The sequence below is a fragment of the Rutilus rutilus genome (assembly GCF_951802725.1).
Source record: "Rutilus rutilus genome assembly, chromosome: 7".
In the NCBI taxonomy this organism is placed as follows: domain Eukaryota; kingdom Metazoa; phylum Chordata; class Actinopteri; order Cypriniformes; family Leuciscidae; genus Rutilus; species Rutilus rutilus.
This window is the reverse complement of record NC_140221.1, coordinates 13,999,824-14,024,789: the sequence shown is the minus strand read 5'-3', so window position 1 is coordinate 14,024,789 and position 24,966 is coordinate 13,999,824. Positions and strand designations below refer to the sequence as shown.

The 24,966-nt window shown below is 38.0% G+C and overlaps 1 protein-coding gene across 2 annotated transcripts in view; it reads right to left on the bottom strand.

The window, feature by feature from the left end:
* The window catches only part of zswim7 (zinc finger, SWIM-type containing 7), a 92,936-nt gene that overhangs the window by 23,507 nt on the left and 44,463 nt on the right, over positions 1-24,966 (bottom strand). Inside the window, exons 5-6 of one of the 2 annotated variants that reach the window (XR_014627866.1) lie at positions 12,493-12,597; positions 9,124-9,290 (exon numbers count right to left, since the gene is read on the bottom strand). Coding sequence is in view for 1 of the 2 variants with exons in the window: in XM_084412884.1 (XP_084269010.1) it covers positions 9,174-9,290; positions 12,493-12,597 (222 nt within the window). In the remaining variant the exon portion in view is untranslated. Of the gene's footprint in view, positions 1-8,694; positions 9,291-12,492; positions 12,598-24,966 lie in introns of those variants that run through there. The other variant, XM_084412884.1, reaches the window with a different exon arrangement.

Here is a 24,966-nt window from a genome sequence, read left to right as displayed (position 1 = left end):
AATATTCATAATCAGTAGTATTATTAATCGGTAGTATTATGTATCTGTGTTATAATTTTTATATACATTTATAATCATTTGTAATCAATTGTATTTTGTGAATCATGGAGGAGAGACTTTGTGAGACTTTGAGTTTGTTGGAGTTAGACTGAAATGTATGTGCAGTGTTTTCACCAAGCATAGCATAAGGAGATACATTGTTAATGGGAACCACATGTTTCTCTGGTGATGTACTGTTTTAGTTACATTATAATCATGTGTTTCACATCATGTGTTTTCCTGATAATGCAGTTTTCTGGTCAACATATACAATAACTGATAGTCTTTGTCCATGGCAGAGAGATGACGAGATGTTGGCTATAAAAACCAAGCCCTTCTGTCCGAAAAGCAGGAAGAGATGGAAATGTAGAGAAGGTGACTGAGAAGCTGAATTAGACCTTAGCTTGGTCCATTGTCTCTTCCTCCTGTGTTTTATAACCCAAATAAATAAGAGATCTCTTGGCAAAATCACTGGTGTCTGCTTCCATGAAATTAAACAACAGGGGAAAGAAAGATTTTTAAATCAACAATTTGGCGTCACGAACAGGATAGTATATCCAGAAATAATTTGTCTCAAGGTAAGACTTTTTCCTTTATATAAAAGTTCTAAGTCTGCCTGATGATTAGAGACAATGACTGTAACTGCTAAAAAGAACTGTGTTTAAGGAACCTTTGATTTTGCCAGTGAGTATAAGACATAGTAAAAAAATATATATATAAAAAATAAAAATAATTCAATTTAATTTGGCTTATTTAAGTTCTCTGAAAAGTAAACCTCTAAAGTTATTTGATATGCTGGGATTGAGAAGGATCTTTTTTAGAAAAAAGACCATCTAGTCAAAAATTTGGGAGAATTAGCTGTAAGACGGTAAAACTATTATTTGCTGGTTCACTGTTTGGTGAGGGATATGGCGAGACTGTTTAAAACGATGGCAGAGTAATCTCTAAAGTATACCCATCACGGAAGATTCGTACTCGAGGCGAGGAGGTGAAACACAAGCAAAGCTCGATTGACATGAGCGGTTAAGTGTGGCGAGTCTGTTTAAAACGATGGCAGGGAAAAACTCTAAAACATTAACACGCTGGAGTAATACGAGTTAAAATAGTTAGGATCGCGTGCATTCCAACTTTGACCGTAAAGCTGTTCAAATATTTGAGGATACTGATCCGAGTAAGCTTAAAGAAAGAAAAAAAAGGAAAAAGAAAACAAGAAATTAATCTGAGGAAAAATCCACAAATATTTTAAAAAATTATAAAAAACTGTTTCAAGTTAATTGGAAACTAAACAAAATACTGAAAAACATTGAAGTTAACTTTTCTATAAAATTTTCTTTTGTTCTGTGAAGTGAAAGAGAGGGAAAGAGAGTGAGGCAGCCCCTCCCTTAGAATTTGCTCCATACCTTCACACACACACATATACTGTAGTTTGGAGAAGGGAGGGAGAGAGAGAGAGAAGAAGGGTAGCCTCTGACACACACACACATACATACATGCACATATGCATACACACACATACATAGGCTTGCAGTTCTGAGCGCACACACATAATATACAGAGAGAGCGAGAGAGAAGCAGAGTACCATAGCCCCACCCTTAGAGAAACACACTCACAGACACACACATCCCTGCTGTTCTGAGCAGCACGAAGTAACTTTGCAAAATGGCAGAAAGTGACTTTAATAGCAGAACAATTTCGGCTTGGTATCTTGAAAGAAAGAGCAAGAAACAAGCTAAGCTTTTGAAAAAAGGACTGGACATTAATGCACCTATTGATGTGCAGTTTAGCTGGTTTGAGTCCCAAAAAGACAAGATAAAATCCAAAGCATTCCCAATTTTGGCGGCTCATTGGATTGTGAGACAAGGTGGAATTTGTTGCGATATAAATGGCGGTCCAGTTCCACTTGCTGAAGCAATGAAGCCTCAAATTGAAGCATTTAATAAGTTGAACAAAATCATGTCTATTAAATGTTCAGATGGAGAAGATACAACCAGTGATGATTCGTTTGATCCAGATTGGACAAAAATAATAACTGAAGCTGAAAGGAAATATTCACAAGCACCAGTGAAATCCGCAGCCACAGTAACGCCTCCTCCTTACAACCCAATTTATCCAGCTTTGCCTGATCAATATACAAGTTCATCTAAACCTCTGACACAGCCTCAAGCTTTATGATTAAATGGAAGTCCAGTTGACAAAATGTATATTGCATCTGTACAAGCAGCTCCAATAATAACAAGATCTAAATCAGCCCAGCCAAACAGAGACATGCTACGATGTACACCAGCTCGCAATTATGGATCCGACTGGGGTGATGAGACGAGAGATGATGACATGATCACAGTCGACAAGATCGGTCCTGAATTTTCTTCACCTGTTGTTAAAAGGGAAGACTTACAATCTGAAATGATGACAGAAGAGAGACCATTCACACCAGGAGAACGTCAAGCCATTCTCACAGCCTTGCCTCCTCTGAAGAGACAAGATCCAAACACAGAGTTTTGGAGAGAATTAGATTCTCTGGTTGAAGCACATCAAATGACATTAAAAGACATACACACCATTGTGAAAGCTAAAATCCCAAGAGACAGATGGGAACGCTTGCCAGCTTCGATAACCACAGCCCAATGGATAAATTTGTGGGTTGATGACCAGGGACGACCCCTGGGTCTTTGGCAAGTATTAGATGTGTTTCGAAAAGAAATCCAAGAAATCTTGGGAAGCGGTAAAATTCCTTTCACATTAGTGACATTGATTAAGCAAAAGGATGATGAATCTCCAGATGAATATGCTCTGCGTAAGTGGAATGCTTACGAGAGATGGGCTCTCTGTGCTAAGAAACAACCAGACAGAGATGATGTACAGTTCACTGACACACTTGTGGATGGACTTAGCACAAAATACCAACAAGCTTTATCACTTGGAGTCAACCCAGGTGAGACATTTGACCAAATTATGCAATGGGCTGGCCGCTTAGAGATGGCTACGAGATCAAACAAGGAAGAAGGAAACAAGCCAAATCGAAGAGGAGTGGCAACAGCTCAATACAATATGGACACAAAGAAGAGGATGATTTTCTGCACCAACTGTGGAAAGCGTGGCCACTCAATAAAAGATTGTTGGGCTAAAGGAGGTGGAGCAGAAGGTCAAGGTCCATCATTTAAACAAGTCAGTTTGCAAAACCATGATGAAACCTCTCAAGGGAAGACGTGGACAGAAGCACAAGTTTGTCAGCTCATTGAGGGAATTATGTGTAACTGATGACTGGAGGAGCAATGATTCTACCTCTTGATGCTTCGCTACCTGCGGGAACAGGAGGAGATTATACTTTGGTCCAAGAGAAGTTACGACATTATCTCACAATGCTGGACAAAGCTACCAAAGACAATAATAAGAAAGTGCGAGAAGCTCAACAGCAATGGATGAAAACACACCACTACTGATATTCCACACATTCCTGAGTTAGGCAGTTTTGTTATGGTCAAAATTATTGCTAGGAAAGGTTTAGAGTCTAGAGATAGTAGAGATCATATGAGATACTCTTAACAACTGATGCAAGTGGTATCATTAGTCACAAGTTAAACCTTGCTTAGTGAATGAACATGATAATGACGGCTTATGGTCTGAGATTGAGTACTGTTCATGCGTTAGTTTTAAGATTGGGAATAAAGAAGTGATGTTTAATTATTTCTCTGCTTCCATTTCAGGAATCAAGTTCATTGACATTGATTAGAGATGGTTGTAAGTTATTCTCGATATAAGACATATTGATAGAACCAAGAATGGGAAATTCTGTGTGAAATAGAAGATTTTACACATGCTACACTACATACAAAACACAACCTCACAGACAATGAACACCCGCTTACTGATTTTCAACCCCAAGGGATAGGATCCTTTAACATCAACGTTTATTTTAGTTTGTTGTTTTGGCCAGGAACTTGAGGAGTTAAGTAATTAACGAGTCAAGGCACTGGCAGAAGACTTATTAGCTTTTCTTTTCTTAGATGATTGGGGTTCATTTTTAAATGCATACACATAGATGTTAAATGACACATAGTATGCGGGGACATGACATGGGTTGGGTTCTTTGTTTTTTTGTTCTTTGTTTTGTTTTGTTTTGTTTCTCTCCTTTTCTGTTTCTATTCTTCTGTCTCTATGTCTAGGTCTTGGTCTGTTTGTACTTCCTTCACTATCACTTCATTAGGTGGCCACTGATGGAGTATTGGTGTGGAACTTACTGACGTAGTTCCAGAGGAGGGACTGAAGACTCAAATTTCATCGTTTAATGTTGTTTTTAGTATTATTATTACTTTTTATTAATATTCATAATCAGTAGTATTATTAATCGGTAGTATTATGTATCTGTGTTATAATTTTTATATACATTTATAATCATTTGTAATCAGTTGTATTTTGTGAATCATGGAGGAGAGACTTTGTGAGACTTTGAGTTTGTTGGAGTTAGACTGAAATGTATGTGCAGTGTTTTCACCAAGCATAGCATAAGGAGATACATTGTTAATGGGAACCACATGTTTCTCTGGTGATGTACTGTTTTAGTTACATTATAATCATGTGTTTCACATCATGTGTTTTCCTGATAATGCAGTTTTCTGGTCAACATATACAATAACTGATAGTCTTTGTCCATGGCAGAGAGATGACGAGATGTTGGCTATAAAAACCAAGCCCTTCTGTCCGAAAAGCAGGAAGAGATGGAAATGTAGAGAAGGTGACTGAGAAGCTGAATTAGACCTTAGCTTGGTCCATTGTCTCTTCCTCCTATGTTTTATAACCCAAATAAATAAGAGATCTCTTGGCAAAATCACTGGTGTCTGCTTCCATGAAATTAAACAACAGGGGAAAGAAAGATTTTTAAATCAACAGAGACCAAATCAGACACACATTTGGTACATGTACCATAAAAACTTTCAAACTTCTCTGGGATCTGCGTCCCATCCCCCACACAGGACAAGTTGGTCTTAGTTACCCGGACGACGATCAGATAAGGAGTTTTATGACTTTTAGCAATGCGGACAGAGCCTCTGCTGCAATGCTAGAACAGACTCTCCTGCATTAATTTATTGATGAACTGACTAACATGAAATTAACATGCATTCCAGAACATTTTGTGAATGATTTACTGTCGTGTGTTGTGTCTTTTAATACTATTATCTGTTCGATACTTGATCTTTTGATACTATGTATTTTATTACACCACCAATGGTCAATGTAACTTTACCTGTATCATGTCTCCTATCTAATTACTCCTCATTTAATGACTCACACTTTGATGTACATCACCTTCTCTTAGAATGCAGTGTGGCTTCGTTATATCTATCTGAGTATTAATGAACAGAAAATAGTACTTGAGACAGCGTCGTAAATCTCCCACAAAAAGGAAACTCCCGCCAGAAATTCCCTTTTTCTGATTGGTTTAAGACCACCTGCAAGGCGTGCCTTTTGTTAAGCTTTAAAAGGCCGTTCCGTTAGTGCGGCCTCTCTCTCAGCGCTTCTCTGCCTCTCTCTCAGCGCTTCTCATCCTACAACACTACAACACTGCTTCCGCTGTTACTGGGGGGGTGGGGGACCCCCTCCCCCCACTGGGGCCCAGGGCCCTGGGCACTGCCTGCCATGCTTTCATGCAAAACTGCAAACTGCATCACCGCACCGTCCAACGATCAACTCCTTGCCTTCTCGGCACTTCAGGAGGCCGCACCGCCCAGCGTGCACTCAGCAGGCCAGGACAGCAGGCTTCGACTCACCACAGCCATGTGCTCGAAGCCACCATGCAAGCTCCGACCAACAACAGTGTCGGAACCACACAATGGCAACTTGCACCATGACTTTTGACCCTCACGGACCCACCAACGGACTCATTTTTCAACCACTTCAAGAACTGTCCACGATCGCAACTGACCATGCAAGTATAAATTTAATGAGGTGCTCTGAAAATGATCAGCTGATGGTTCTTTTCTTACTGAAATAGATCTTGTTCCATAGTTCTATTTCCTGCTTCCGGTTCCATAACACTCACCACTTTACCTATGTATGTATGTATGGATGAATGTATGTATGTTTGTTTGTTTGTTTTGTGTCAGTTATGTTTGTGAGTTAGTTAATAAAACTTGTGCACAATATGGATGTGGTTTCTAAGTGTCTCTGCTTGCATACAAAGTCCCTTTTACGATCCTGATCTTGTTACATGCTCTAAGCACTGTACATGCTAAGGAATAATTATTTTTCAGTGACCATGAAAGATACACTTTTCTTAGAATAAATGAATAATCAAAGAGTTCATTGGAACTGATTAATTGATTGTAATATTAATTGGCTTACCTCAAAGGTAATCTAATTAACTGACCCAAATATTAATAATTAATCATAATTAGTAATTATGGATTATTATTAATATTTCCCCTTTGAGCTAATATCGTTACAATATATACAGCATGTTTATAGCCTTCAACCAGGTGTGTGGGACAGTAGAAAAGGATGCATCCAAGTGTGCCACACAAATCCTGAAAAGTAAAGCCAAACCATTTGGATCGCCCCCTGGTGCCTGGCTGCAGTATGGGTATGCAGTAACCCTGCCCTCTCCATGTAATCAAATGTAAACCCAATTAAAAAATCCAATTACATTTAAAAAAAATAAACTAAAAAAACACACTTTGTCATTTTAGTAAGTTCATACGCAGACGTATGTTCAATTGATCGTTTACCCAATAAGTTTGGTTTAGTTTTTTGATGCTATAAAAACGGGGTGTAATGTCATGATTGACAGTTGTGCTTGTGACTGAGTCTGCGGGAGCGGGAATATGAGCAGGATATTGATGCTGCGGCTCCACCTCAGGATCACTTTTGTGCAGACTCAGGCTCTGATTGACGTATTTGGCAATAACCATTACTGGGATATTTTGGCATACATTTTCTACATGCTGAACCGCGCAGCACCTGGTTGAATCGCAGCAGAGTATGCTGCCCATCATAAATCAAACCACATGACAGATGTCAGAGGAGAACACCTGAAAAACCTGAAAGAATGGACAATACTTGTCTGTATTTTTAGTACCAACTTGCGGTTTAACTACATGCGGAAAAAACTACAAATATGAAAGCGTGCTGCCTCCGGTCAGCTTGCGCATCCAGTGTGAAACAGACGTTAACAATTTAATTTTTTCTATTCCTTTTTGTAAAAAAAAGGCTGCATTTATACTGCAAGTCTTAATGCACAGATCCGACCTTTTCACCATATCCGTTTTTTTGGCCCGTCTGTTTACATTCACTTTAGACAGGACTGTTATCCGATATCTGTGTTTACATTAATTCCCGCCAAAAACGATTTTTGGTGATCATTTTACTATGCACATGGTAGACCCTGGTTTTGAATGGCCGTGCTATTAAAATCATTTATATAATTCATGTCCGGTGGTCATGATTATTTGCCAGCATGGACAAAATAACAGCTGTCATGACTCATGAATGTTTTGCAGCGCAAAATGTGACGGAACAGACATACAGTCCAGAAATAATTTTTGTTTATCTACAGCTCAGATCTAGAATTCTGAAGTGAAATAAAGTAGCCCTTTAATATATTTTTTAATGAATTCGAATGAATTAACCAGCGAGAGAGCGAGAGAGAGAGCGAGAGAGCGAGAGAGCGAGAGAGTATCCTAATAGTGAAGCTTGATATAAAAGTCACGGGCAGAGGTTGAAAACCAGCTCCTGAATGTTTCTGTGTTTGCGCAATTTCTTTCCCATCTCAATAAAAAGCTGTAAGCATGCGCATTATGCGTCGGCCTCATAATACAACATTAAAAAGTTATCTTTATGATTAAATGTGTCATCCTTGCCTTGTGGTGGCTTGGAACTAAAAGGGGACATGCGTGTCGGATGTCCAGATATCGGAAATGTATCCGATTTAAAACCACATTTGGAAGTGGCTCAGACTGGATGCAAAAAAATCGGATCTCGTGCGGATTTTTGGTTTTACACGTGTGCAATAAATTCCAATCTGTGTCAGATGTGAGTAAAAGATCGGATTTTTTGTGCCAGTGTAAACGCAGCCAAAATCCCTATAATGAGAAAAAAAAACTACTAACTTACAAGCAAACCCTTTAGTCTCCAAATTGATGTTGCTCCATGCTCTGCTGCCAACAGAAATAGTTAAGAGTGTATAGACCTTATGCACCAGAGAAACAAGGGCGCCGCCATCTTTGGAAAATTGTCTTTTAACTTCCGTTTTGCGGTCGCTCTGTATATTTATATGGCATTTCTGTCCAGGAGTAATTCGCTTTTTAAGTGGATTTACTTAATGTAAAGTTAACGAAAGTTATCATGAGGACTGTAATGTTTAAAGCAGATGACTTAACAAATGTAAATCGACCGGGAAGATTTTAAAACGAGCCGTTCATTAATAAACACGCAAAACGCTGTGAAAATACAGACCGGAAGTCAAAAGACAATGAGCGCAGCGCTGAAAAGGGGCGGAGCTACATAAGGTCTATACATTTGTAAAAACTCTCTGGACTTTTTCAATTAGTGTGAATACAATAATAATAGCAACAACAACAGAGTTTTTAATACGGTTGTCATAAAAAAATATAAAAAGTTAATTTTCATTTTTGAATGCATGACAAAATATAACACAACAGTTTAATAAATGGTTCATTTATTTTATGAATACAACTTATCTAAGAACAAAACCCCAAAAGAAAAGTATTTGAAAGAGCAGAGCCTCACAGTCTCATTGTTTGTTGCTGAGACTCTAGAGTCTAGAGTGCAGAATCTTCAAACAAACGGAAACTCCAAAAATAAACGCAATCATGCTCAATGAACAGTTGTACATTCTCTGGCAACAGATAAAATATTTTGCGCACACATACAAACATCTGTTATTTAGGATTCAGCTTTACTCATTTATTTACTTTCACAACATTTTTTTTTTTTTTTATAATCTACAAAAGATAATATTTCGATAAGAAACACTGGGTTTTAATGCAAGTACACAACCATTTTCAAACTTTTAATCTCATAGGCAAATTACAAGAAAGTCCAGTCTCATCCATAATGACTATAAATACCTGAATTGCTGCATGGAATTAGAGTCCCTCTCTACTTCAGGATCAGCTATTTATGTGCTGGCCTCAGTTTGCCCTGAGAGAATGTGGGTCATCTGCTGATCTGAGACCTGCTCCTGCTGGCACAAACCCATGGCCTGACTCAAGCAGGCCGCCAGGAGGTGCTTACACTAGAGAACACAGATATGGAAAACACATTTTAATAAAATGGCACTAAATAATGGTAAGAGAAGAGTTTTGGTTCAACAGACATAAACATGGAGGTTATACAACTGAACTATTCTTACACCAGTTTGGTTATATAAGAATTACACTGTATAGGCACAAGGTCAGATATGTTTCAAACTAATATTTATTGTGTGTATTGAATGATAGTAAATGCACAAAGCACCCATCTGTTCTCAATTTACAGTCACTGGCACTGCAGTCATTAAAAATGCATTAGCAGGATGAACAGTCCAAGGATCACAATGAAGGAGAATATTAGTGCCGCCCAAAACAAGAGGATTGACAATGAAACAGCTGAAAGGGGAATAAAACATGCACTTAACAGGATGTATTAACGTGGCGGCATTATACAATGAAGAACAGTTGGCTTTCATTATTATTGACATTCATGTTGACTGCACCTGGAATCTCCCCCTACACCCCAGACCCCCGGTATGGAGCCTCACCAACCCACCAACTCACATCTGATGAGAATGCCACATCATGTTCTTCTGGGGTTTGGCAGAGCAGGCAGGTTTATCACATTAAGACGTTTTCTAGCGCATCAACTAAACTCTATTGCATTACACAGAGGACTATAAATAAACAAGGAAACCATTCCTCTCAATCACATGGGTATAAAATGCATTTATATTTTGTTGCAGCTCGATAATAAAGGAAGGTCATGCTATCAGAGTGAAGCAGTGCATTTTGGGGTTGTCTCTGGATTTTCTTTCTCAGACTGGAGAACTAATTTTAGTCTCATTCCCTTCCCCTGGGCTCAAAAGCAGGCTGATGCACATGCAACTGTGTGACAACAGATACTGGGGTCTCCTTTTGAAACAGACAGTCAGTGGAGAAGAGAAAACAAATAAAACCCTTGGAAATAACCACAGCAACAGGGAGCTGAAGAAGAGAGTATCCTTTAGATAAAAGATGCTTAAAATGAAAGCAAGCGAATAAAAAAGTAGAGTTGCTACTAGGATGTTTGACCACAAATCTAGTAGCATCACTATTAATACTGGGGTTCCACAAAGATGTGTCTTGTCACCCATTTTATTTTCCATATACACAAATAAAATCATGTGTGGAATTAAGGGTATGTCACTTTTGAAATACGCAGATGACATGGCTTTGGTGGCTTGTATGACAGATAAACAGTCCCTGATTATGTACAAACAATTTGTTGAATCCATGGTTGGCTGGTTCCATGACAGTTCCCTAAAGATGAATACAAGTAAAATCAAAGAGATGGTTTTGTCCATCCAAAATCTCTTTTTTTCTTTCTGAACCACTTAGGTTAGGGGAACAGGAAGTTGGAACAGGTTGAATCCTTTACATATTTAGGTACTGTGATTGACAGCCGACTGTCCTTTGCACAACATTGAGCATTTATTTCTTCTGAGATGGTTGAAAGGAAATTTAATGCTAGAAAGGACATTTTGACAACAGTGTATCAGTCACTTGTGGAATCAGTCATGGCCTTTAACATTGTTTCTTGGTATAGCTTACTTTCAGCTGAAAATAAGAAAAAATTATCAATAATTATTAAGCAGGCATCTAAGATTACTGGGATCTCGCAGCTTCACCTCTCAGACCTTTATAATATGGCATTAAAGAGGAAAGCAGCTTCTATTATTACAGACTCCACACACCCTCTTTATGATTCTTTTCATCTACTTCCATCAGGTTGCCTGTTCAGAACTATCTTAGCTAGGAAGGCGGCTTGTAGGAATTTGTTTGTGCCCATAGCAGTGACGATTTTAAACAAGGTCAAGTGAATGTGTGTGGGTTGCAGAATTGTGCACAATTGTAGTTTCCATTTAAATTTTTTTAGATGTCTGTTTTAATAATAATAAGTGTATGTTCATGTTTACTGTTGAATTATATGTGTTGTTGATTTGTATTGAATAAGAATAAGAATATTTTCTATCACCAATGAAACTGAATTCTAAAAATGTATTTGATGACCAAATTGTTAACTTTGATTAACAATTTTAACAAATTAATAATAAAAAAAAATCCATATCTTTTCACATGCATGTTAAATAATGTAAGTGCAAAATGTTTTTTTTAAACAATCACTAGACAACTAATTGGTAATAATATTAGTTGTCAACTATTTTTTAACATCCATTTCCATCAGTCGTATTGCTTATGGTTTGATATCAGCCCTACAAGCAGAAAAGATATATATATATATATATATATATATATATATATATATACAGTGCAATGCATAAGTGAATACACCCATGCTAAAGTTGACTAAAAAGAGGAATAAAAAATCATATTTTGGAAATTGAACTTAATGCCTTAATTTAAAAAATTTGGAAAAATCCAACCTTTAAGGACACCAATTTTCTTTGTGAATGAATAATGTATCGTAAATAAATAAATGTTCTTCCTTAAAATACATGGTGCATAAGTGAGTACACCCCTGTGTTAAATTCCAATAGAGGCAGGCAGATTTTTATTTTTAAGTATTTTTTTTTATTTTTTTTTAGGATACTATGCATCCTGATAAAGTTCCCTTGGCCTTTGGAATTAAAATAGCCCCACATCATCACATAGCCTTCACCATACCTAGAGATTGGCATGGGGTACTTTCCATAAGATCATCTCTCAATGCAAATCAAACTAGCTTTTAGGCTAACTGAAATAAAATCATGCCAATCTCTAGGTATGGTGAAGGCTATGTGATGATGTGGGGCTATTTTAATTCCAAAGGCCAAGGGAACTTTATCAGGATGCATAGTATCCTAAAAAAAAAATTAAAAAAATACTTAAAAATAAAAATCTGCCTGCCTCTATGGGAATTTAACATAGGGGTGTACTCACTTATGCACCATGTATTTTAAGGAAGAACATTTATTTATTTACGATACATTATTCATTCGCAAAGAAAATTGGTGTCCTTAAAGGTTGGATTTTTCCAAATTTTTTAAATTAAGGCATTAAGTTCAATTTCCAAAATATGATTTTTTATTCCTCTTTTTAGTCAACTTTAGCATAGGTGTATTCACTTATGCATTGCACTGTATATATATATATATATATATATATATATATATATTTAAAAAAAAGAAATAGGATGAGGGTCTCGGGGGTCTGTGAATGCAGCTGTGTGGTTGGTGTGAGAGCAGAAAGAGGAAGTGACCTCACCATCAGACTTTCATTCCTCCTAAGCACAGAGAAAGTGAAGGCGGGGCATGGGCAGTAGTGACAGGAAGTGAAGCACGTGTACAGATGCCCTGATCCACCTAACACCTATTGGAGAGATAACGGAGAGAGAAACAAAACTGAAATGTGAGATGAGTATTATGCTGAAGTGCACCATCACAGCTGCATCTCTAGAGGATTTCAGCTTCCAAACAATACAGGCAGACAAACAGTCAGATTGCCCTGTTAGGTCTCTATGGGAGTGAGTATGTGTGTGTGTGTGTGTGACCATGACTTTTCTACTTTTATTAAAATTTATTTAAGGAAAAGTGTATGTTTTACGTGCTGAAACTACCACAGGTTCACCCAAGTTCTTCACCCATTTCTGGATTACTATCTCTTGGATTTTAATTGTAGACTTGCGGATTGCCTTGCTGTGATTTCCTGTGTATTGAAACAGTGCCAGAATTAGACAGCTTCTTTGTCTTTTTGTCTTCTGATTTATGACATTAATAACCTGCACATGGATCCTACTTCTAAGACTCCGTCACAGGAATGATATATTTTGAGGAACATCTCAATGTTTTATTGTCCATTCAATGGAAGTTATTGGGCTCCAGTCTCAAAATATATTGTTTTAAGTTCCACAGAAGAAAGTAAGTCATAAAGGTTTTGAATGACATGAGGGTAAGTAAATGATGAAAATGTTCATTCTTGGGTGGATGTTCCATGTAATAGTCCTGCATAGTGACACATTTTTACAAAATTTTACAAAACAAATATTTCATGTAGTCTCTCAATATGAAATAATAAAAAAAACACTGATAAAATAAACAAATAAAAGAATTAGAACTAATTAGAATAAGAATATCAAGCTTGACATTTCAATAAACCATTTACAGCAAACTCAATGCAGAACTGCACTCAAAAGGATATTGCACAGCCGATTCCCTTCAGGGGTCTGTCAACAGATCTGGGCTGCGTTTCCCAATAACGTTTAAATTTGAATTAGAATGTATTTATTTTAAAAGGGACAATGCACATTAATTAACATGAGCACTCAAGTCCATCATGTAAATGTGCCAGATTTAGCCATACAGGCTATTTTTCATCTGTAGTCCCTGAAGCAACTGTGTGACGTTGTCTCTTAGCGCACTACAAAGACTCTTAAGGTATAACTTAACTAAAGGTATACCATTTCTAGGCGTGTTCCCCGAACCATACCTTACGAAGCTGCTTAAGATATACATTCTTACGTGCGACGTTACCAGGTGCTGTCCGTGGCGATGGTGCGGAATTGGTTGATATCGATGGCTCGATAATCAATTATTCACTCGCGCAGGGGCTGCTTCACTGCATTATGTGAGAAAGCGGTGTTCTTTATAAAAGAAGCACTTCAGAAATTGCATTTATTAGGACTCATAAAATCACAGACTTACCTCTGTAAATGTTTAAAATACCGTACGAGCCCATGAGAAACAATTAGCATCCGAATAGGACTTAATTGACAGTATGCTTTCACTGGCCTCCGCAGACGGCGCCGTCTTTTAGAACAACTATTCGCTGTATCACTGCCATAGTTTGAACAAACTCCCCACCACAATCATTCCCTTAATATAGACTATTATAGACCTTAATATAGACTATTAAGCCTTTAATGGTTTGCCAGCTGATATACCTTTGAATAATATAATTAAAAATCTAACAACAATCAGTGTAATGACAATTTTATTCTTTGCATGAAAACACTTGAATTAATTAATTAAAATAAAATAGCTCAATATTTCTTGTTTGTTATACAATCATACAGCTCAACAATCCAGTCCAACAACACCTACATGATGCCCAAATAAAAGTTTGATAGTTTAATGTTTTGAAATGAAGAAACAAGGCAGCCATACATTTTACAGTTGAATAGTAAAAAAAACTAAACAATTATATTATTTTTATTAACAATTATATTATTTTTCTTAAGTACTTCTAGACCCTTCATTTCTTTGCAAGCAGGCGAACTTACAAAATCAGCAGGGGATCAAATAATTATTTCCCCCACTCTATGATAAACAGCAGTGGAAGTTTTGTGCTCCTTATATCTCTTTACTTCTGTCTTCCCGAAATGAATGTTGTTGAAAAACAAACAAGACCTCTTAAAAATATTTTTTCATAGAAAGCAATAAAATGAAACGGAAATATTAAAGTCAGGTGCATTTCTACAAACTGGTCCTCTCATAATATAATCATAACTTAACATTCTATAAGCTCCTTTATTGCTATCCATGTGTGTTAGCTGAAGTGTCTCGGTACTGAATATAACTTATGAAGGTATTATCTTGATGAATAAATCTTAGTGTAGCGGAAAACTCATCAGACCACACACTTTATTATCAGACCACGCACTCCATTATCAGGCAAACACTGATAAATCCCCTGCAGTGAAGCTGCTCCTCTGCCCTGTGAAGAAAAAAGGCCTTGCTTTGTCAAAGACTGACACCTCATTGCGGTGAGTCACAGGGAGGATAATTAGAAACATGGAGCCACAGGAGTGAAAGCAGTGCAAAGGCCAGAGCCGTCGCAGTGGGAGAGAGCAGAACTGATGCTGACAAAATGTAATACTCACAGGATGATACAGCACACCGCTTAATTTCATATGCTAAGTACCTTCATAATGCACACTGAACATTACTCCTGTCTTTTTCACAATACACTTTGCCTTGGCTTTGAGAGGAAGATTCTGACAGACCATCAACCGACAGCCAGCCAAACACAAAAAAGTCTGGTCTCATTTGTTTTAGGCCTGGTGATGCTGGAAATTCAGCCAGGTCAGATTATAAACATTGCCTTTCGGGGTTCATTAAATTAGAAAACAAATATGACAACATCAGCATAAAGCAAATTTAATGGTTCTGCATCCAACAGTGTTTTCAGCATTATATAATACACTGTGAAGTGCCATTGTTGGTTGTCAGCAAATGCAACTTGCCATATTCTATCTACATATATAGAGACAACAATCAGCTCCCTAATGGTGTGTGCATTTGAATTTTCTTGACCCTGTATAAGAGTGGTTCTCAACCTTTTTTTTTTGGGCCTGCGTCCCCTTTCCCTTTATAGAAGTCCCTTACTGGCCCCATCAAATTAAATGTAGTTTTGATTATTATTCTGTTTATTATAATTAAGCCAATTATTATATTTACACAACCAATTAAATGTTTGGGGTCTTTTTTTAAAGAAACTGATACTTTCATTCAGCAAGGATCCATTCAAATAATGAAAGAGTCTCAATAGAGGGATCAAATAAAGTATTTTACTCTGTACATTGTTCGGTTCCGGCTATAGAGCCCTTGCAGCAGGGCAACTGGGTGTCTGTGAGAAGGCATAGTCGTGAGACAAAACACAGCTCTTCCGTTCCGATTAGAACATCAATGTCAGACACTGTAATTTGCTCTGGCCCCCTTCCCGTTCGCCGGAGTGATGAGTTATTTAGTAGACTGTCCTCACTCAATGTCTGGCTGTTTAAGTGGTGTCCACAGAATAATTTAGGGTTCATAGACAATTGGAAAAGTTTTTGGGGTAGACCTGACCTGTTAAAAAGAGATGGTACTCATCCCTCCTGGGATGGTGATCTTCTTTTTAGTAATATGGCACATAGTCTTATAGTTGAAACTTGAATATCTGATTCTGGGGCCCAGGTCAGGAAGCAGACACACTGGCTAAACCGACCGTCTGCTAGCTATCTCACGTCACAGAAGTCAGATAAATCCCATCACACAGAGACGCTTTCACCTAGATATCATCATATATTATAGGAGTCTGTTCCCCGAACAAGGAAATACAAAAAACTCTCAAACCCATTTAAGGGTAAAAATTTAATTGATGTTCAACAAATAAAAATGTAATATAATACAGATGAACAAATGATAAAGCTCGGGTTACTGAATGTTCGATCCCTTTCTTCACAAGGACTCACTGTTTATGATATGATTACAGATCATAACCTAGATGTGCTGTGTTTGACAGAAAACTGGCTAAAACCAGACGATTACATTACTTTAAATGAGTCATCATATCACTTCTGCCACAAAAAAATGTCTTTATTAATAATATTCCTGATCAGTTTCATCTCCTCAGCATCCCAGATAGCTTAGAAGAACTCGATATTGCAACAGAAACTATTGACTCTCTCTTTCCAGCACTTTAGACACAGTTGCTCCTTTGCGCTTAAAGACGATTAAAGAAAATAGTCCAGTGCCGTGGTACAACGAGCACACTCGGGCCCTCAAGAGCGCAGCCAGAAAGATTGAGCGCAGCTGGAAGAAAACAAAACTAGACGTTTTTCGCATTTCGTGGAAAGATAGCATGATTGCGTACAGAAAGGCCATAAAACAGTTTTCGTCTCTCTTAGAAGAAAACAAACACAACCCTTGGTATTTATTTGATACAGTGGCTAAATTAGCAAGAAATAAAGCTTCTATTTCTGAAGGTTCCAAACAGCATAGCAGTAAAGACTTTATGAACTTCTTTACCTGCAAGATTGATAATATTAGGGAAAAATTATAACCATGCAACCGTCTACTACAGTATCGCATCAGACAGTGCATTGTAGTGTCCCTGAGGAAAAATTCCATTGCAATAGGAGAGGAAGAATTGTCTGAAATCGTTAAATCATCTAAATCAATAACATGTATGTTAGAACCTATACCGATTAAGCTACTGAAAGAGAGGCTTCCAGAGGCCACAGATCCTCTTCTTAATATCATTAATTCATCTTTGTCACTAGGATATGTACCAAAAACATTTAAGCTGGCTATTATTAAACCTCTTACTCTAAAAAAAAATATGCAACTTGATCCTAGAGAATTAGTCAATTACAGGCTGATCTCAAATCTACCCTTTTTGTCAAAAATACTAGAAAAGGCAGTATCTTCACAACTATGTTACTTTTTAGAAAGAAATGGTATCTGCGAGGATTTCCAGTCAGGATTTAGACTGTATCATAGTACTGAGACTGCTCTCATTAGAGATGATTTGCTCTTATCCGATCGTGGTTGTATCTCTTTATTAGTGTTACTGGATCTTGGTGCTGCATTTGATACCATCGACCACAACATTCTTTTGAACAGACTCGAAAAATATGTTGGCATTGGTGGAATTGCATTAGCATGGTTTAAATCATACTTATCTGACCGTTATGTTTGTAGCAGTAAATGAAGAGATGTCATATCGATCACAAGTTCAGTATGGAGTACCGCAAGGCTCAGTACTAGGACCGCTGCTTTTCACCCTGCACATGCTACCCTTGGGAGATGCCATTAGGAAACATGGCATTAGTTTTCAATGTTATACTCAGATCTATATTTCTTTGTGCCCCGACAAAACTTAAATTCACAAAATTAAAGGAATGCAAAGCTGATATAAAAATTTGGATGACTAGAAATTTCCTACTACTTCATTCTGGAAAAACAGAGTTTCTAATATTTGGGCAAAAAACCTCTGCACGGTTAACCTAGAATACTGTCTAACAATTGATGGCTACTCTGTCAAGTCTTCGTCGTTGGTTAGGAACCTGGGTGTGCTCTTTGATACCAATCTTTCCTCCATCTCCTCCATCTGAACTGGATACGGCCCGGATCCGGCTGACTACTGCTTTGTGGTCATGTCTAGGCACAAGTCCAGTTGTTCCAAAACACAGCAGCTAGAATTCTTAATAGAACGATATTAGCCCGGTTCTGTCAACACTGCTTTGGCTCCCTAATAAACATCATATACATTTTAAAATATTGCTGATTACTTACAAAGCACTAAATGGTTTAGCTCCCCAGTACTTGAGCGAGCTCTTAACGCATTATAGTCCTTCACGTCTATTGCGATCTCAAAATTCTGGTCAGTTGATAATACCTAGAATATCAAAATCGACTGCTGGCGGTAGATCCTTTTCTTATTTAGCACTGTTGTTCGAGAAGCAGACACACTGTGTCAGTATAAATTGTGTCAACTAGACTCTCCCCTGTGAAGGCCTCATCAGCATGACAGCCATCAGCATTTATCCTCAAAAAACCTGTCTCCATACCGACAACCAAAAGGAACTGGATAAATATTCTGAATGTTCTGATCCAATCTGACTTCTGACCTGTAATGCTGCCTGATTCATAATCATACACTGTTCGTTCGTTGGCCAGAGGAGAACTGGCCCCCGAATGAGCCTGGTTTCTCCCAAGGTTTTTTTATCCATTCTGGTCACCTGATGGAGTTCTGGTTCCTTGCCACTGTTACTTTTTTCGCCTTTGTCTTGCTTAGTTGGGAACATTTAACATTTAATATCCAACAATATTACTGATCTGCCTGCATTGACACCATTATTTCAGAACTGAACTGATGAGCTGGACGATGACATCACTGTTTTCTCCAGAGCGGCTATTTATATAAATGAACGAAACTTTTTTACGACAAAAATGAGCCATCACTGAACTTACTTAAGCTGGACTGCGATGCAGTTTTATTCTAGAAACAAACTTTGTTGCATTATTTTATCTCCGTAAAGCTGCTTTGAAACAATCTGTACTGTAAAAAGCGCTATATAAATAAAGGTGACTTGACCTGACTGAGCTGGAGGACGACATCACGGTTTCTCCAGAGTGGCTATATATATATATATATATATATATATGTGTGTATATTATATATATATATACAGTATATATATATATATATATATATATATATATATATATATACACACACTCACCTAAAGGATTATTAGGAACACCTGTTCAATTTCTCATTAATGCAATTATCTAATCAACCAATCACATGGCAGTTGCTTCAATGCATTTAGGGGTGTGGTCCTGGTCAAGACAATCTCCTGAACTCCAAACTGAATGTCAGAATGGGAAAGAAAGGTGATTTAAGCAATTTTGAGCGTGGCATGGTTGTTGGTGCCAGACGGGCGGGTCTGAGTATTTCACAATCTGCTCAGTTACTGGGATTTTCACGCACAACCATTTCTAGGGTTTACAAAGAATGGTGTGAAAAGGGAAAAACACCCAGTATGCGGCAGTCCTGTGGGCGAAAATGCCTTGTTGATGCTAGAGGTCAGAGGAGAATGGGCCGACTGATTCAAGCTGATAGAAGAGCAACTTTGACTGAAATAACCACTCGTTACAACCGAGGTATGCAGCAAAGCATTTGTGAAGCCACAACACGCACAACCTTGAGGCGGATGGGCTACAACAGCAAAAGACCCCACCGGGTACCACTCATCTCCACTACAAATAGGAAAAAGAGGCTACAATTTGCATGAGCTCACCAAAATTGGACAGTTGAAGACTGGAAAAATGTTGCCTGGTCTGATGAGTCTCGATTTCTGTTGAGACATTCAGATGGTAGAGTCAGAATTTGGCGTAAACAGAATGAGAACATGGATCCATCATGCCTTGTTAGCACTGTGCAGGCTGGTGGTGGTGGTGTAATGGTGTGGGGGATGTTTTCTTGGCACACTTTAGGCCCCTTAGTGCCAATTGGGCATCGTTTAAATGCCACGGCCTACCTGAGCATTGTTTCTGACTATGTCCATCCCTTTATGACCACCATGTACCCATCCTCTGATGGCTACTTCCAGCAGGATAATGCACCATGTCACAAAGCTCGAATCATTTCAAATTGGTTTCTTGAACATGACAATGAGTTCACTGTACTAAAATGGCCCCCACAGTCACCAGATCTCAACTCAACAGAGCATCTTTGGGATGTGGTGGAACGGGAGCTTCGTGCCCTGGATGTGCATCCCACAAATCTCCATCAACTGCAAGATGCTATCCTATCAATATGGGCCAACATTTCTAAAGAATGCTTTCAGCACCTTGTTGAATCAATGCCACGTAGAATTAAGGCAGTTCTGAAGGCGAAAGGGGGTCAAACACAGTATTAGTATGGTGTTCCTAATAATCCTTTAGGTGAGTGTATATATATATATATATATATATATATATATATATATATATATATATATATATATACAGTGCTATGCATAAGCCTGTCTGGCTTATGCATAAGCCTGTCTGAAAACCTGCGCTGACCAGCTGGCCTCTATCTTCTCACTGATCTTCAACAGATCACTGGAGCAGTGCAAAGTCCCTTTCTGCTTTAAACGCTCCACCATCATCCCAATCCCGAAGAAACCAAAGATCACAGGACTCAATGACTACAGACCTGTTGCCTTAACATCTGTGGCCATGAAGTCATTCGAAAGACTGGTGTTAGCATATCTGAAGGACATCACTGGACCCTTGCTGGACCCCCTGCAGTTTGCCTACAGAGCAAACCGGTCTGTGGATGATGTGGTCAATATGGGACTGCATTACACCCTACAACATCTGGACAAACCAGGGACCTATGCAAGGATTCTGTTCGTGGACTTTAGTTCTGCCTTCAACACCATCGTCCCATCACTGCTCCAGACCAAACTGACCCAGCTTTCTGTCCCTAGCTCCATCTGTCAATGGATCACCAGCTTTCTGACAGACAGACAACAGCTAGTCAGAATGGGCAAAATCACGTCCGACAGCCGCACCATCAGCACCGGTGCTCCACAGGGATGTGTTCTCTCACCACTGCTCTTCTCCCTGTACACAAATGACTGCACCTCTAAAGACACCTCTGTCAAGCTCCTGAAGTTTGCGGACGACACTACTGTTATCGGACTCATCCGGAACGGTGACGAGTCTGCGTACAGACAGGAGGTGGAGCAGCTGGCTCTTTGGTGCAGTTATAACAACCTGGAGCTGAACACGCTCAAAACAGTGGAGATGATCGTGGACTTCAGGAGAAACCCCCCTGCACTCCCTTCACTCACCATCATGGACAGCACTGTGACTGCAGTAGAGTCATTCAGGTTCCTGGGCACCACCATCTCTCAGGATCTAAAGTGGGACACTCACATAGACTCTATTGTGAAGAAAGCCCAGCAGAGACTGTACTTCCTGCGTCAGCTGAGGAAATTCAACCTGCCACAGGAGCTGCTCGTACAGTTCTACTCAGCTGTCATCCAGTCCATCCTTTGCACTTCCATCACCGTCTGGTTCGGCTCTGCTACCAAAACCGACCTCCGTAGACTACAGCGGATAGTTCGGACTGCTGAGCGAATCACTGGCACTACCCTTCCCACACTCAAAGTACTGCACTCATCCAGAGTGAGTAAAAGGGCTCGCAAAATCACTCTGGACCCGTCACACCCAGCACACTTTCTGTTTGAACTGTTACCGTCTGGTCGACGCTACAGAGCACCGAGCACAAAAACAACCAGACACAGGAAAAGTTTCTTTCCCCAGGCCATCTACCTCATGAACACTTAAATGTTCCGCTACTGTGGAACAAACATGTGCAATACTTCCCTCAGACATTTCATTATAGCACCTTATAACTTTATATATATTTATAATTTATAATCTTTTTATTTTTTATTTTATTTTTATTTTTTCTATTTTTTATTTATACCTATGTTACTTGTCTTGTCACTTTATATTGTATGTGTACTGGAAGCTACTGTCACCACGACAAATTCCTCGTATGCGCAAGCATACTTGGCAATAAAGCTCTTTCTGATTCTGATTCTGATTCTGATTCTGATTCTGATAAGTGAATACACCCATGCTAAAGTTGACTGAAAAGAGGAATAAAAAATCATATTTTGGAAATTGACCTTAATGCCTTAATTTAAAAAAATTAGGAAAAATCCAACCTTTAAGGACACCAATTTTCTTTGTGAATGAATAATGTATCGTAAATAAATAAATGTTCTTCCTTAAAATACATGGTGCATAAGTGTGTACACCCCTATGTTAAATTCCCATAGAGGCAGGCAGATTTGTATTTGTAAGTTTTTTTTTTTTTTTTAAATTAGGATACTATGCATCCTGATAAAGTTCCCTTGGCCTTTGGAATTAAAATAGCCCCACATCATCACATAGCATTCACCATACCTAGAGATTGGCATGGTTTTATTTCAGTTAGCCTAATAGCTAGTTTGATTTGCATTGAGAGATGATCTTATGGAAAGTACCCCATGCCAATCTCTAGGTATGGTCAATGCTATGTGATGATGTGGGGCTATTTTAATTCCAAAGGCCAAGGGAACTTTATCAGGATGCATAGTTTTAAAAAATAAAAAAAATAAAAAAAAAATACTTAAAAATAAAAATCTGCCTGCCTCTATGGGAATTTAACATAGGGGTGTACACACTTATGCACCATGTATTTTAAGGAAGAACATTTATTTATTTACGATACATTATTCATTCACAAAGAAAATTGGTGTCCTTAAAGGTTGGATTTTTCCTAATTTTTTAAATTAAGGCATTAAGTTCAATTTCCAAAATATGATTTTTTATTCCTCTTTTTAGTCAACTTTAGCATGGGTGTATTCACTTATGCATAGCACTGTATATATATATATATATATATATATATATATATATATGTGTGTGTGTGTGTGTGTGTGTGTGTGTGTGTGTGTGTGTGTATGTATGTATGTATGTGTATATATATATATATATGTGTGTGTGTGTGTGTGAGTGTGTATATACAGTATATATATATATATATATATATATACACATACATACATACATACATACGGTGACGCATTGCTGCCACATACATATTATTTTTCCCCTCAATTATGTCGTAATAACGAGATCTTATGTCGTTAAAACAACATATTTTCTCGTAATAACGAGATCTTATGTCGTTTTAACGACATTTTTTCTCGTAATAACGAGATCTTTTTCTCATAATAACGAGATCTTATGCCGTATAAACTACATATTTTCTTGGCCTTATAAGAACATATGTAGTCATGTACAAAATATGCCTTTATCCACATAAAATTGATAGCCTATCATGCCTTTATCTCACTTCTACATTCAAAAAGCTTAAGCAAATAGTAGCAGCCCCCAATCAGGCAAAATTAATCAATGAGGCCCTTTTTTAAAAATATATTTTATATAGGCCTATAAGTTTTTTTTATATAATATATAATATATAAGATTTATATTTGTTAATAGGCTATATCTTCATTACCTAGAGATATAATTAAACAAAAAGTAGTCAAAACACATCTAACAGAACATAGCCTAAGTTGTTTATTTTTTACAACATTGTGTTCTTATTTTGTTTAATTAACGAAATGTCAATCTTCGTCTTTATAACAGAAGATACAATACAATACAAAAATCTTCAAGATACAGCCTACAATCTTCACATGTATAACGGATTGTCACCTTATAAACAGTCAGTGTGGTGGAATAAGCAATGCTATATAGAAATATATGGTTAGTATCTTAATTTAAACTATTTTATTATTTTATTTTATTAGTTCATTAACTAATTATGCTAACTCAACTAATTTAATGTAAAGAGCTGGATACTAATTAGGCTACTAATTAAATAATGTCAAATATTAAATGTAGGCTATTGCTTAGAGTTGCCATAGACTAAAGATTTTTCTAGACTAGTAGTCATTCATTTAAGCAGTTAGGACTAATCGCACGTTTATATTCAATCCTGGGTGCATGTAGGCTATAGCCTATTCTGCGCTCAAGCGCATGCATAAAACTTGCCGCAAACTAAGCACAGGCAAAAGTAGGCTAATGATAATAAATGAGTCTGAAAAAAATAACGAAGCATTTTAATTGTTTATTAATGAACTAGTCTTTTCTAAATCAGTGTAGGCTGCCTGCAAACATATCTCCATACATCTCCGCTAGCCTAGATGCACCTTTCATACGGACAGGATTACATAATCGGATGGTACCGTACGTATTTGCTTTCGATTGGATTTTTTTCGTTGGTGGACATTTTTTATAAGCTTTATATAGATAGCTATATTTCTCATGTCTGTGAGGCTTGTCTATTAGGGGTGTCCATGGTTAACCGATTAACCGATTAACCGTTAAAAATTGCGTAACCGAGTGAAACATTTTGCTCGGTTAAGTGGCGTCAATGGCGTGCACTGAATTTAGTTGTAATACATTTTTGCACCACCAGAGACCGCTAGACCAGTTTTCTAATATGAAGCGGGCAAAGAAAGCGCGCGTCCGAGAGTGAAGGCTGTGCGAGAGTGAAGGCTGTGCGCGAGCGTGCGCGAGCCAGAAACAAACATAGTATCCGCGCCACTGATGGCAGCACAATAATATCTGTCTGCAGAGCCGCAGAGCCACAGCTTTACCCCAGCAGTTTTACCTCGAGCATGCGCAATTTCATCACAACAGTTTTACCCGCAGAGTCCGTTTACCGTTACATTAACCCATACAATTTGTATTATGCATTTCCTAAACATGTACTTGCTAATCAAACACTTTCTGAACAAACTACTAATCTATAAAACACAATCGGTCTTCCGACCTTTTACTATTGTGTTGATATGCGCGAGGGAGAGAGAGCAATACAGCGCTCGTGTTGTTTGAAGGCGGTGAGAGTGCGCGC